The 12,405-nt window shown below is 33.8% G+C and overlaps 1 protein-coding gene across 6 annotated transcripts in view; it reads left to right on the top strand.

Annotated features, from left to right (window-relative positions):
* The window catches only part of CEP128 (centrosomal protein 128), a 94,085-nt gene that overhangs the window by 29,207 nt on the left and 52,473 nt on the right, over positions 1-12,405 (top strand). For 5 of the 6 annotated variants that reach the window (XR_006163007.1, XM_033063336.1, XM_033063335.1 and 2 more), the window contains exons 14-16: positions 2,505-2,855; positions 6,031-6,681; positions 10,501-10,665. Coding sequence is in view for 5 of the 6 variants with exons in the window: in XM_033063336.1 (XP_032919227.1) it covers positions 2,505-2,855; positions 6,031-6,681; positions 10,501-10,665 (1,167 nt within the window). In the remaining variant the exon portion in view is untranslated. The remainder of the gene's footprint in view (positions 1-2,504; positions 2,856-6,030; positions 6,682-10,500; positions 10,666-12,405) is intronic. The other variant, XM_033063341.1, reaches the window with a different exon arrangement.

Genomic DNA, 12,405 nt, shown 5'->3' on the forward strand with positions numbered 1-12,405 from the left:
ATGCAATACCCTACTCTCTCTGTAAGTGTTTTTAGACTCTTGTGCCTGGGAACTTGTTTGGTTTACTAATTACTCTTCATCTGAATTTGGTGTTAGTATTCTTAAAACGTTGTCCAGTACCGCAGTCAGTTTGTTAAAATATTTCAGTTTTTCTGAGGGAAAATTATTGATATGTTTATTTAATGTTAGAAATTTTCCGTAATATAAGTCTTTCAGTCTTAGAAAAATTGATTCATATTTTCACTAAAATTTACTTTTGCTTTTTCTTCTACAAATGAAACTATTAGCTAATTAAATGCCAGTAGTGGAAGCCCTTATAGATCAGACAGAATTTTGGCAACTGCACCCATTTACCATGTTAATAGAGAGATACACATTTATTGTACATCACCTAGGAATTCAAAAGTACAGATCAATACATTTGGGACTTCTGTTTCAATATAGAAACAGAGTGTGGCAATACTTTATTTATCCTCTTGCTTTACAGGGTTGGCTGCATGAAATGTTGGCTTGCTATGGTGCTGTCTTCCACCTGATTTTAACTGTTGGGTCTGTGCTGGCTTAACTCTTTTAAACAAAGTTCAAATTCTTTGCTAAGATTTATCTTATTTACACATATTGTAAAAATAAAACATTGAAAGTCACATTTATATTGATACATCCATATCAAAATCCAGTTTTCTTGCTTATGCAAATAATGTTGATCAATTAGCTGTGCTTCAAGGTAAGTATCTAAAACAAGTGTTCCTCTTTTTTATTATACTGTAAATCGATAAGTTGGAGGTTGATTTACTTCTACACAATAAGAGGACTATTTACAGTTAATTGAACATTGTTTTCTGTGTTTAAGCTTAGACTACTTTTATTAAAAAGTTTGTGGGGTCTGTAGTTTTTTTAATGAAGTGTGTACTCTGGGGAATTTATATATAAATAACTATTTTTTAATGAGTTGAGCCTTGAGTACTACATCAATTTAGTCTGACATCCTCTGTGGTGTCTCCAGAAGGACATGAAATGGGACATGATAATAACACGTGTAATCACATGACTGAAAAAATAATGACCCATTTTAGAAAATCCATGGCATGGTAAATACCATATCTAATTGTATTTTATGAGGCTATTTTTAACTTCTGCTATACTCAATTTAAATCTTTGTCATTAGAGGGGTATTGCAACCTGTTTTCATTGGAAATTAAGCTTGTTTTGATTAAAATTTTGCTAGTTGTAGCTTTGAGCTGATTTTGATTATCTTTTTAGCACAACAAAATGATCCTGAAGAGATTGGTACAATTTACTGTTGGAGGTGTTGGCCTGGTTTGGAAGGGGAAAATAAACAAACCAAACTAACAAAATGACAAGGAGGGAGCCCTTACCAGCAAACACAAGTCTCCCTCTTTCCCCCAACCTTGTGGAAGTGTCTTTGTCTAAACAGTCATTCTAGATCCATCTGTTAAGTTGTCTGTTCTTTCATAGGTAAAGTGCTTTTACCTTGTCCATTCTGGATTGCAGTCTGTTTATTTCAGGCAACATCTGCAGTTTTTTTCAATCATTCTGGAATCTAATCCTCTTCTCTAAAGTATTTCAATCCCCTGAGGCTCAATAATGTATTTGACTGGCTATAGATTAGGTCTATCATAATTCATCTTTCATTAATGAAAAGACTGAATGGTATGAAAGTACTCTGAAGAGGCCCAAAATTTAGAATATTGATGTGAATTTCTGTGTGATGATCTTAGTAAAATACAATTTTGCTAGTGTATCTTCAAAAACTTATTTCTGAGCATGTCCTTCCAGAAGGTATATGGACACTACTTTTCCTGAGTATTTTATGAGACTGTTCAGAGAAATATGATTTGAGAAATGCAGCACGTTTTCTTTTTAAAAGATGTATTTTCAACTTAATTAATTTTTGAAAGGCATATATATGCCTCCTACAATTTCAAACATCTTTGCACTTTGTTCTAGAAGCATTTACCAAGCTACTGTATTCTCTTTATATTCAGTGCTATCAAACACACCTTTATTTAGCACATTGCTTTCATAAAGGCAACCAGCATAAAACTGGGTAATAAACTAGCTCATATACTATAAATTACTGTGGTTGTTGTTTTTTTCCTTTCAAATTCTCATTTTCCTCTCATCTGTTTAGATGCATCTCCTTATATTTTTGTTTGGTTTATTTCTTATTTGTATAGTGTGTAATATGGGGCCAATGATTGATCTCAAACTTACAATACAGAAAAATGACAAGAACAAGCAGAAGAGGAACAAATCCAGAAAGAATTGAGTAGTAAATATTTTATGTCTTGTGTTGAAATTCTTTACCATTGCAGAGGGAAAGATACTCTGGGCTAACAGGGCTTTCCTTGATAGTCAAGCAGATGTTTTATGCTGTTTGTATTTTAAATAAAAATGTGATTTAATGTTGCTATATGTTGTTTGATAAAGTTTCATACTGCATATCTTTAGAGAATGTTTGTATTTTGCTATGATGATTCCAGGTGTTAACATCTGACCTGGAAAATCGGGAGAAGCAGCAGGAAAAAATGCTGGACCAGCTAAAGGATATACAGGATTGCTACAAAGCTTGTGAGAATGAACGTAGGCAAAATGAACTCCAGTCTGCTGAGTTAGCTCAACAGGCTGAAGAGAGTACCAAGGAAGCAGAACGGTATCTCACTGAATTCAAGCATTCAGAGGCACTCAGGCTGGAGATTGAGAAAAAAAGAGAAGATTTGAAGGTGAGAGCCCAGGAAACTATCCGCCAGTGGAAATTGAAGTGTAAGAAACTGGATCGTGAGATAGAAAAACAAAATCGAACTATTAATGAAATGATGGAGAAGAGTAGTCAGGTAAGATGGATTGATTTTTTTTAAAATTTATTTTGTACCCTTTCCCTTTGTTTTTAAAGTGAAGAGAAGGAGTTTATTTGTGGAAACCATGACTTAAACTGCTTTCTGCCTTAAATTCTGGACCTCTTCTGTGTAATTTTCAGAACTTTTTCTTTGAAAAATCAATTTGAAAATTAATTATGTAACATTTTGGGGTTTTTCATTTGTCTTTCTCAGTATGGCAGACCACATATTCCTCACTTTTTCCTCCTCTAAAGTTTCTCAGGAATAAACATGGGGTTTTTTTGTTTTTGACTTACAATTCCTTTATTTGTTCAGCTGCTGACATTGTTTTAAAGATAAGAACTCAAATCAATGCTAATGCTTATCATCCTATATCAGAATAATGGTAGAAACCATCATTTGTTTGGCAACAAGTCTGTGGGTCTGTATTTTCCAGTGGCTGGGTCAAAAGTTGCTTGTTCCTACAGTGGCTAATATAGTGCTTAACTATCTTAACTTCCATGCTCTGCAGGTGTAGTCTGTCATATTGTATGGGTTTTGTTTTATAGTGCTATGCCCTCTTTTCACATATCTTCTCGTGATATCCATCCAGTTTAGGTTACTGAATCTGATGGGCTTGAGATAGATCCATTCTCTGCTTTGTCATGCTCAAAGATTGAGGTTTTCAAGGGCTATATGGGATGCAATAAGGGATGTCTATTAATCCTGTGTTGTTTCTGATCCAGTAATCTGTTCTGAGATTGGTACATGAATATAAGCATGGTCAAAGCACAGGAGCTGTTACTGAGTTGAAATTAATAAACTCTAGCACATCTAAACTGTGAATCCTGGTGTTGCTATTTCTCTCCCAAACTGTCTATCATATTCCTTACTTTTTATTATTATTTCCTCTATCCATGCTCCAACAATTAATTGTATAGTAATCTTGTATTTGTTAACCCTAGTGCTTGTCTGGGGAAGTAAGATTCTCAAATATTTAAGAAGTTGCCTAAGAAAATGGAGGTTGTAAGGAAAGGAGGAAAACTTTAATCATTTTGAAATCATGTGTGTCTATCAAATGGAAAATAAGAAGCAAAAAGTAGAGACGAATTATGAGTAAGAAGCAGTAGATCCCTAAAAGGTTCTGAAATCACTGTTCATATAAAGACATAAACTGGTCTTTGTAGAGGCACTTGATTACACTGTCCACACTGACATTTTTGTTATTACATAAGACTTCTTGACATGGATTTTTTGCGGCAAATATATTCAGATACTAAATACGATGGCTTATATCACATACTGAATACTTTGGCTTAAGCTCTATTTAAGAAATACTGTCAGTATTTGTTCTTGCTTTTAAACTGATGACCATCCTGCCAACAAGTTTGAGGTAATTGTCATTGGTGAAGAAAGCTTCTTTATTTTAAGATATGGAAGATCAAATATACTGTGTGTCATTGTGAAGGAGAAAAAAGTACAAATTATATTCCATGTTCTCAATATAAAGTTGGAAACAGTTTACTTAAAGGTATATAATCAATCTAGATGCAGCATTTAGTATAAACTTGAGGTAACTAGATGAACATAGTTTAACCAGCTTTGAAATATAGTTAATTAACATCTGAGACAAAATTCTGTAAAAACAATAAAGAAAAGGAAGAAATGGCAGTCTGTTGTCTTTGATTTCTGTCAGAAGACTTCAAAGGGTTAATCCAAAATTTTCAAATTTGGGTTGCAATCATAGCTTGCAATTTTAAGGGTTTTGAAATATTGGCAGACAATGGATGGGCTACAGAAAGATTGTTTAGGTTTCATTCTTTTGGAGTTACTGGAATAATTTGGTTGAGGTTTTGCCCATGTGGTTGTCCTTAATATTGTTTGACAGTGGAGTTTCTTAACATCTTTAAAATATATGTGCTTTTAAGTATGTAATGTAGAAAACATACTCAAAGCAAATAACTTATGGGTAGCAGTTTGAAATTTTGCTGGAGTTTTGTTTTTGTTTGGTTTTTGGTAGTGTTTTAGGTTTTTTTTAGCCAAATCCTTCAAGTGGAATGACAAGATAGGTGTAGGAGGATCTTTTTGTTTTTTTCTGAAATAACCCATGATGGTCATCAGTCCTTATCCTCAATTTATTATATTTATTTTTTGCTTTGTGTTGCTTATTCTTGATGTAATTGCAAATTGTTTTATTATTTTTAACTGCACATTTTTAACCCTAATTGCCTTTTTATTCTGGATTATTTCAAGTAATTTTGCTATACCCATAAGAAACGTGCGTTGCTTGTGGAATTGGTGAAAATGCTCAGTAAAATTTAGTATAAAATTTATTGTCAGTTTAAAGAATCTGATGTATCCGAACAGATTCCCCAAACATGTTGCATAGTCTCCCTCACTGGAGATAATCAAGAACCATCTGGATGCAATTCTGTGCATGTGTACTTGGATAAGTCTACCTGAGCAGAGAGGTTGGACCAGATGACCCACTGCGGTCCTTTCAAGCTTACACATTCTGTGATTCTGTGGTAATTTTAACATGAAATGTATCAGTGTTGGAAAAACCACCCATACCTTTAAGATCCTAGGAAAACAGTGGAATTTTCATTACATTTGATTGATTTTTATTTGGGAGATGATGTCATTATTTCTTGGCTTTGATGGATAAGTGAACCAAGCTTTTAACTGCTACTAATTCATCTATTGTGCATAACTTCAATAATAAGTTAAAGTTGGTGTACTTCATACGCAATATTTTAGAAAATAAACAAAATAAGTCAGCATATGGAATGCACTGTAGGTACAGTGCATATGTCCAGCAGTCATCCCTGTGTGCTGCTGCATTGCTCTATTACCTCATTTTCACCATCTTGCTATTTGGATGAACCAATAAAGAAACACTTCTCATTCTGCAAAGAGAAGAGTGTGAGAAGCAGGGAAATAACCAAAACTGTCCCTACTTAGAAAGTTAGATAACTTAAGGACAAGTCCAGGTTTGAGATTGCACACGATCTGTGTCTAAATTTAAAGAAACACTGAGTACATTTAAACTGAGTTTGTAGCATGCAAAAATTTTGTATTTTCACATATATAGGTTAATTGTTCCATAGACATTCCTGATATCTAAGGACATGCTTCCAACAATTGCCTTTAACTATTTGAGATCAGAATGGATTTTTCTTTTCTTTCCTAGGCCCTCAAAGAAAAAGACGATCTCAAAAGTCAGCTTCTCTCAGCTATAAACCAAATAGAAAACCTGCGGAAAGAGCTGAATGATGTGCTTACAAAGAGAGCCCAGCAGGAAGAACTCCTCCACTGTAAAGAGGTAAAACTAAATGAAATGGAGTCACACCAGGTATCTCTTGAAGAAGAGATCAAAGAAATACAAGGTACTGTCAAAAAATTGGAGAATGAGTTGAAAAAGCAAGTCGTTTTACAAAATCAAATGCAAGCTGAGAAGGAACACTTGAAGACAGAACTTGCAACTATTAATTTGCTTCATAAAAAAGACCAAGAGCGACTCCTAGAAATGCAAGCAGATGTAAAAAATTTAAGTGCCATACGTGTGGAACTAACAAACAGAATAGCAGAAGAGGAGAAAGCCAAAAAGGAATTACTTAAGAGCCTCTCAGACCTCCAGAAACAGCAGGAATCTAGTCATGAAGAGATGATTTCAGCTAACAGGCAGCTGAAGATGGAAAGAGAAATTCATCACCAGGAGCTGGCAGATCTTCGGTCAGAGTTACAAAATATGAAAATCAAACATGAACAAAATGTTCAAGAACTCATGAAACTCATCAAACAAGAAAAAGATGATGCAGAGGCTCAGATTAGAATGCTAAAGGTACTTTTTGTGAAGAATTCCATGTCAGACTTCCCCCCTCCTCCCACACACCTCACACACAGCCCCTGTCATTGAATGATGTACATAATAATGCATGGGCTTTAAAGCACTTAACACGCATGTTATTGCAGGCAATTGTAAAAGTTAAAAGCTTGGGGTAAGAAATGTAACAGTAACCGTTTTAGGTCAAAATCTTAGTTCAAAAATAGTAAAATAGATTTATCTATGATCAAAATCAAAGGAAATACTTGATATTGTAATGTTTTAAATATGGCAGGCAGGTGAAGTCCCAGGTCAGGACAGAGGGAAGCGTTGTACCATACAGTCACATCAGGACACCATCTTTTAAAAGCGTAGAAAGGAATGTGGGAACTACTGACCTGTCAGCCTCATCTCTGTTCCTGGGAAGATTGTGGAAGAAAACCTTTTAGAAGCTACACTAAACCACATGGAGCACAGGGAGTTGATTTGAGACAGCCAGCACAGCTTCACCAAGGGCAAGTCCTGTCCAACCCAAGTGGCCTTCTCTGATGGAGTGACTACATCAGTGAACAAGGGAACGGCTACAGTCATTTATCATTTTATCATTTATCTGGCCTTCTGTGAAGTGTTTGGCACAGTGCCCCACAACAGTCTTCTCTCTGAATTGGAGAGAGATGGATTTGATGAATGGACTGTTAGATAGATCATAATAAATTGGCTGAATGGTCACTTCAGAGTGTTGTGGTCAATGACTCAGAGTCCAGATGGAGTCCTGATGTACAGCAGTGATGAGTGGTGTCCCTTGGGAATCTCTGTTGGGACTAGTGTTTAGTTCTTTAATGTATCATTGACTTGTCTTGATAATGACTTAATGACTTGATAATAATTTTTAAGCAGTTGATAATATAGAAACCTTTAAGTGAAGACAGCAATAAAAAAAACCCTAGGTGTTTGTTAGTAAAATGATTATTGAAATCAAATATTTTGACAGCAGTGCTTAACATTGGAGACTTATTTTTAGTGTGTATAGCATTATTTAAGTGGTCCGTCCAAAAGTGTTTTTTCTTTGACAATGACATTGAAATTAAGAGTGTACATTTACTATCAAGTGGAGAGAAAGAAAGTGTGCTCTGGGTACTAATAAGAGAAAATAAGTTGATCATGACTGTGCTTCTCTGTGAAATGGCAAATCCTACAGTTAGGACCTTTTTATTTTTACTGATTGATAAACCTAAACAGAATATTAAAAAAATTCACTTCCGTATTTCATTTGAAGTTCCATGACTTCCCCAGAATCCTAAATCTACATGTGTTTTTTAAGAGCAGAAGGTTTGAGGGGGATGAATTTTCTAAGATAGTAGGTTAGGCAAATTTTTTAGAAGTATACAGAATGATAATGCACAAGATTCTCTTGATTGAGAGATTGTAAATGAAAGAAAACAGAAAATCACATGCATCTCTAGGAAGATCTGATGAGAACATATCATCCTGCAGGTGATTTGGTTACTTTTTGTCTGAACTCATCATTACATTGCATTTGGATTTCAATTTTATGGACATACTTTTCTTCTAAACTAAGGTAAACTTCAACTTAAATGTACTTTTTAAAATTTTTTTTTAAGTGTTTTGATGTTAGAGTAGTGTTTAGGGAAATCCAACAGAAAAAGTTGGGGTTTTTAACCTTTCTTTTTTTTTTTTTCCCGAGGGTACTAAGATTTTTTTCTAGCAACCAGCAGTCTTTTACTGTTATAGTAATAATTGACTTTATTTATGCCTCAACTGTGTTCAACCTTTGTAACTGCTTTTGGAAAGGAATATACATATCCTGTCCAAAGATAGTTAAAGCTTTAAAAATAAGGGTCAATTGAGAGAGACTTGAGGAGTGAAAGGAAATTTAATATATTTGTAGGATCCAAAGCCTTAAAAAAGGATGCATTTATGAGTTACTTCCAGGAAATCAAGGGTAGAGTCCTGTGTTTAGAGGACTAACTTCTGCATAGATTATCAAAGGAAGTGACTTTCAATTTTTGTTGTTCTTTCCTCTTTGGCCTCCTCTGTATGGTACTTTCTGCCTCATTTTTTTCCTGGTTTTCTGTAGTGCGGCACTGGATTGAAAAATTAAGTAGTTAAGGATTTTTTTAGGTAGTAGGGAGGGTAAATAAAAATATTGTATGATGCAATATAAGTAGAGAAGAACATAGAGTTTTTTGAGATAGCAGTGTTAAGAAGGATCTTACTGTTTCATTACTGAGATTCTGATGCTTCAACTTTTAATTTGGTTTGTTCTAGAAAATCCTAAATTATTCCCAACTAATGCCTGTATGATTCCTTATTTGGTATTTAAAAGGGATAGATACACTAGGCATAGGAATTCAAGTGGTTTGCTGTGGTCCCTATTTGTCTCTGTGCTCAGAAGCTCTGGATTTGTCCCCTAATTTTAATGCATACCCTCACTTGCTTTAAAAACATGCTTGTTTTCTTAGAATGATGACATACAAAATTTCCTACTGCCTGACAGTATGGAAGAATTTGAAGTATTAACCTTTAATCTAAGGTTATATTGAGATATGTATCTATATATATGTGTGTATATTTCTTTTTAAATAGTTTTCTGTAGATTTTCCAAATGTGTCATCCATTTTTTCCCCAGAAGATTATTAAATGTTGAAATTGAGTTCAATAAAGATCAATTAAATTATAGTCATACCTACCTTATCCTTACTGGAAATTAATCAGTATTAGCTTTCTTTTCTGCGTCTCAAGGGTAGTATAAGTAAGGGATTTTTTATTGGATTGTCTCCATCTGCATAGATATTATAATGCAATTACATTTAGTAGGAACTGAAAAGTTGATTTTTATAAGCATATTCACAGAAAATGTTTTGAGCATTGCAGGCTTGTCTTTGTGGTCTTAAGTCTTTGTAGACTGTGGATGCCAAAGTTCTTTCTCAAATTGTCTTTGGAGGAGCTTTTGTAATCTGTTTGGTGTCCAAATTAGTGTCTAAATTTAGTGTTGAAATTAGTTCATAAAACTTCTTTCCTTCACCTTCTTCCTCACAGAAGCCATTTTTACAGTGTAATTGGAAAATACAATTTTTGCTTTTCCTCAGAAAGAAATTTACTTTGCAAGTCTATTTTTGTGTTTAACTGCATCCCACACTTCATCTAATATGAAGCTGGTTTGGGGGAATGTGTGTGTTAATTTGCTTCTTAGTTGTATTTTTTAAAAATTTTCTAGATATTGTCGAGCATTTCTCAAATCTTTCATGTTCAGTCAATTTTTTTTCCACTGGAAACAAATATATATTATTTACTCATTCTTTTAGGCCTTTCTAGATCCTTATATATTTTCTTTGTTTTTCTCTGCAAAGTTTCATGAATAGCATTAATCACACAAAATAATAACACTAAACCCACATGGTTCTAGAACTTAAAAATAATAAATCTTTGCTATTGTTTCCTTGCAGATATAAATTTAGTATTGGTTCCTGAAATTAAAGGATAGTTTTAGACTTTCTGATTCCAAATTATTTTAGTAATGGAAAAGCTACATAAATACTAGACTTCTCAGGATGATGTAAGCTGATGAGTGTAGCAGAGCTGAAATGAAGAACCTGAGACTTCTATTTTCTGCTTTTAAAACACTGTATGGCTCTACAACTCTGTGATGCGTGTTTTCCATGTTCAGATAAGTAATTACACTTAGTAGAACTTAATTTAAGTTTTTACATTTATCATTTGGCAACAGTATTCCGCTGATTTAAAACTTTAGAGTTTGGGTGTATTTTAAAATAACCCATCCAGTGACTTTGTAATCTGTTTTCCCTTTACCATCAGATCGAACTTTTAGAAGAGAAAAACATAGTCAAGTCTCAGTGTCGACAACTGGAAAAAATGAAAGTTGAGTGTGATAAATTGACAGAAGAATTAACCCAAAACAAGGAAGAAAATACAAAACTAAAACGGAAATGTGAGTTTGTAAAACAAGAACTGGAGAAAAAGGTAAAATTAACTGATTTTAACCATGATTTGTTTCTCTACTGATAAATGCCTAAAATAAATGATGGATTATAGAAATAGATGGTAAACCTAAAAAACCCCAGCATTCATGTATTAAAGAATATACCCAGTCATGCCATAGTACATGGTTTCTATATGAATTAAAGAAGACAACAGTGCTTAGGCTGGATTATGAACTATATCCCTCCAAAGATTCACTGATAATATTTAGGACTAGAAATATATGTCCTGTTACTTGCCTGATCTCTAGGTAACTAACAAATGTTTAATCAATCACTTCTAGTTTTCTTAATATTTTTCTTCAAGATGCAGTGGAGCTGTGAATAATTTAGAGGTAATTTGGAGTAGATATGCAATGTAAGCCTAGTAAAAGAAATGCTATCTTATGATGGGGTGGAGGATTTTTGGTTTTTGGGGGGTTTTCTTTTATAGTATAGAGATAGAAAAATGTTAAACCTGGCATTTCTTTAGCTTGCTAAACTATCAGGAAGTGGTTTAAAAGCTCAACTTGTCAGACTAGTAAAGAATGCTTGAAATGAAAATTTGAAAATGTTTTTTCTGCATTGGCATTTTAGTTCTGTAATATCTAATATTAAGAGAATGAGTTTATCGGAATGTACATGGGCTTCTTTAGTCTATTGTGCATTAGCTTCAACCTTACCTAATATTGGGAAGACGCCCTTTTTACACCAAAATCATCTTTTATCTCTAAATTGAGAAAGAAGTTTTTAAGCATACCATCCTGTGATATCAACTTTTGAAGGTAAGAACAGATGGAGACTTCTACTAGATTGCATTAGTGGTTAACTTAAGAGAATATTTGCTATTTTGGTTTTGTGGATTGTTAGGATGGGGAGAAATATTATTAACTCTTGAGAAATCTCCTATTATCATGCAGCTGTGGCAATGCAGCAGAAGCTTATTGTGTTACAGACTACTTTCTTTTCCATACTTTTTATACTTTTAATATTCTGTTCTTAATGCAAATACTAATTCAAAGAGGCATAGATATTATAGATAGCTTAGTTTTATTTTTTTTTTCGTGAAAGGTGAAGTAGCAGAGCATTGTAAAATAGTTGGTTTCTTTTTCTTCTGTGCACTTCTGAGTCATTAGTGACTTCTCTTGAAGGTTCTGGATGTACAATGGTAAGGAATGTTGGCACATCAAGCAGATAAGAAATAAAAAAATAAAGTTATGTATTTTGTTTAATCATGATCTTTGGGAATGAACTTTGAGGTAATGGACTGCATTCAGTGAATAGTGAGATAACAGAATGCTGACACTAGAAATATATACAGTGCAATCTTATTACTTTCAGAATACTAACTTAGGTCAAAACTGTTTTTTCAACTCCCCTCTTTATAGTACAGAAATATTCGAACCTGTCCATCTTAAAAAAATCTTACTATTTCTTCAGTTAGAAATAACTGCTGTCTCAAATATTTCTGTATTAATTTAGTGAAAAAATCAGACTACTTATCAAGTGTGGGTGTTTCACATTTGTAGGCCACCTATATTAAAAACACCTGCTAGAAATAACACCTATACATATACATATGCTACCACCTGGAAGAAGGTAGCAAGGTGGATGTTGATCTTGTCTCCCAATTAGCAAGTGATAGGACATGAGCAAATAACCTTAAGGTGTGTCAGGAGAGTTTTAAATTGGATATTAGGAAAAATTTATTCATGCATTGGAAGAGGGTGCCTAGGGAAGTCAT

This window comes from Catharus ustulatus, chromosome 6, assembly GCF_009819885.2.
Source record: "Catharus ustulatus isolate bCatUst1 chromosome 6, bCatUst1.pri.v2, whole genome shotgun sequence".
NCBI lineage: Eukaryota > Metazoa > Chordata > Aves > Passeriformes > Turdidae > Catharus > Catharus ustulatus.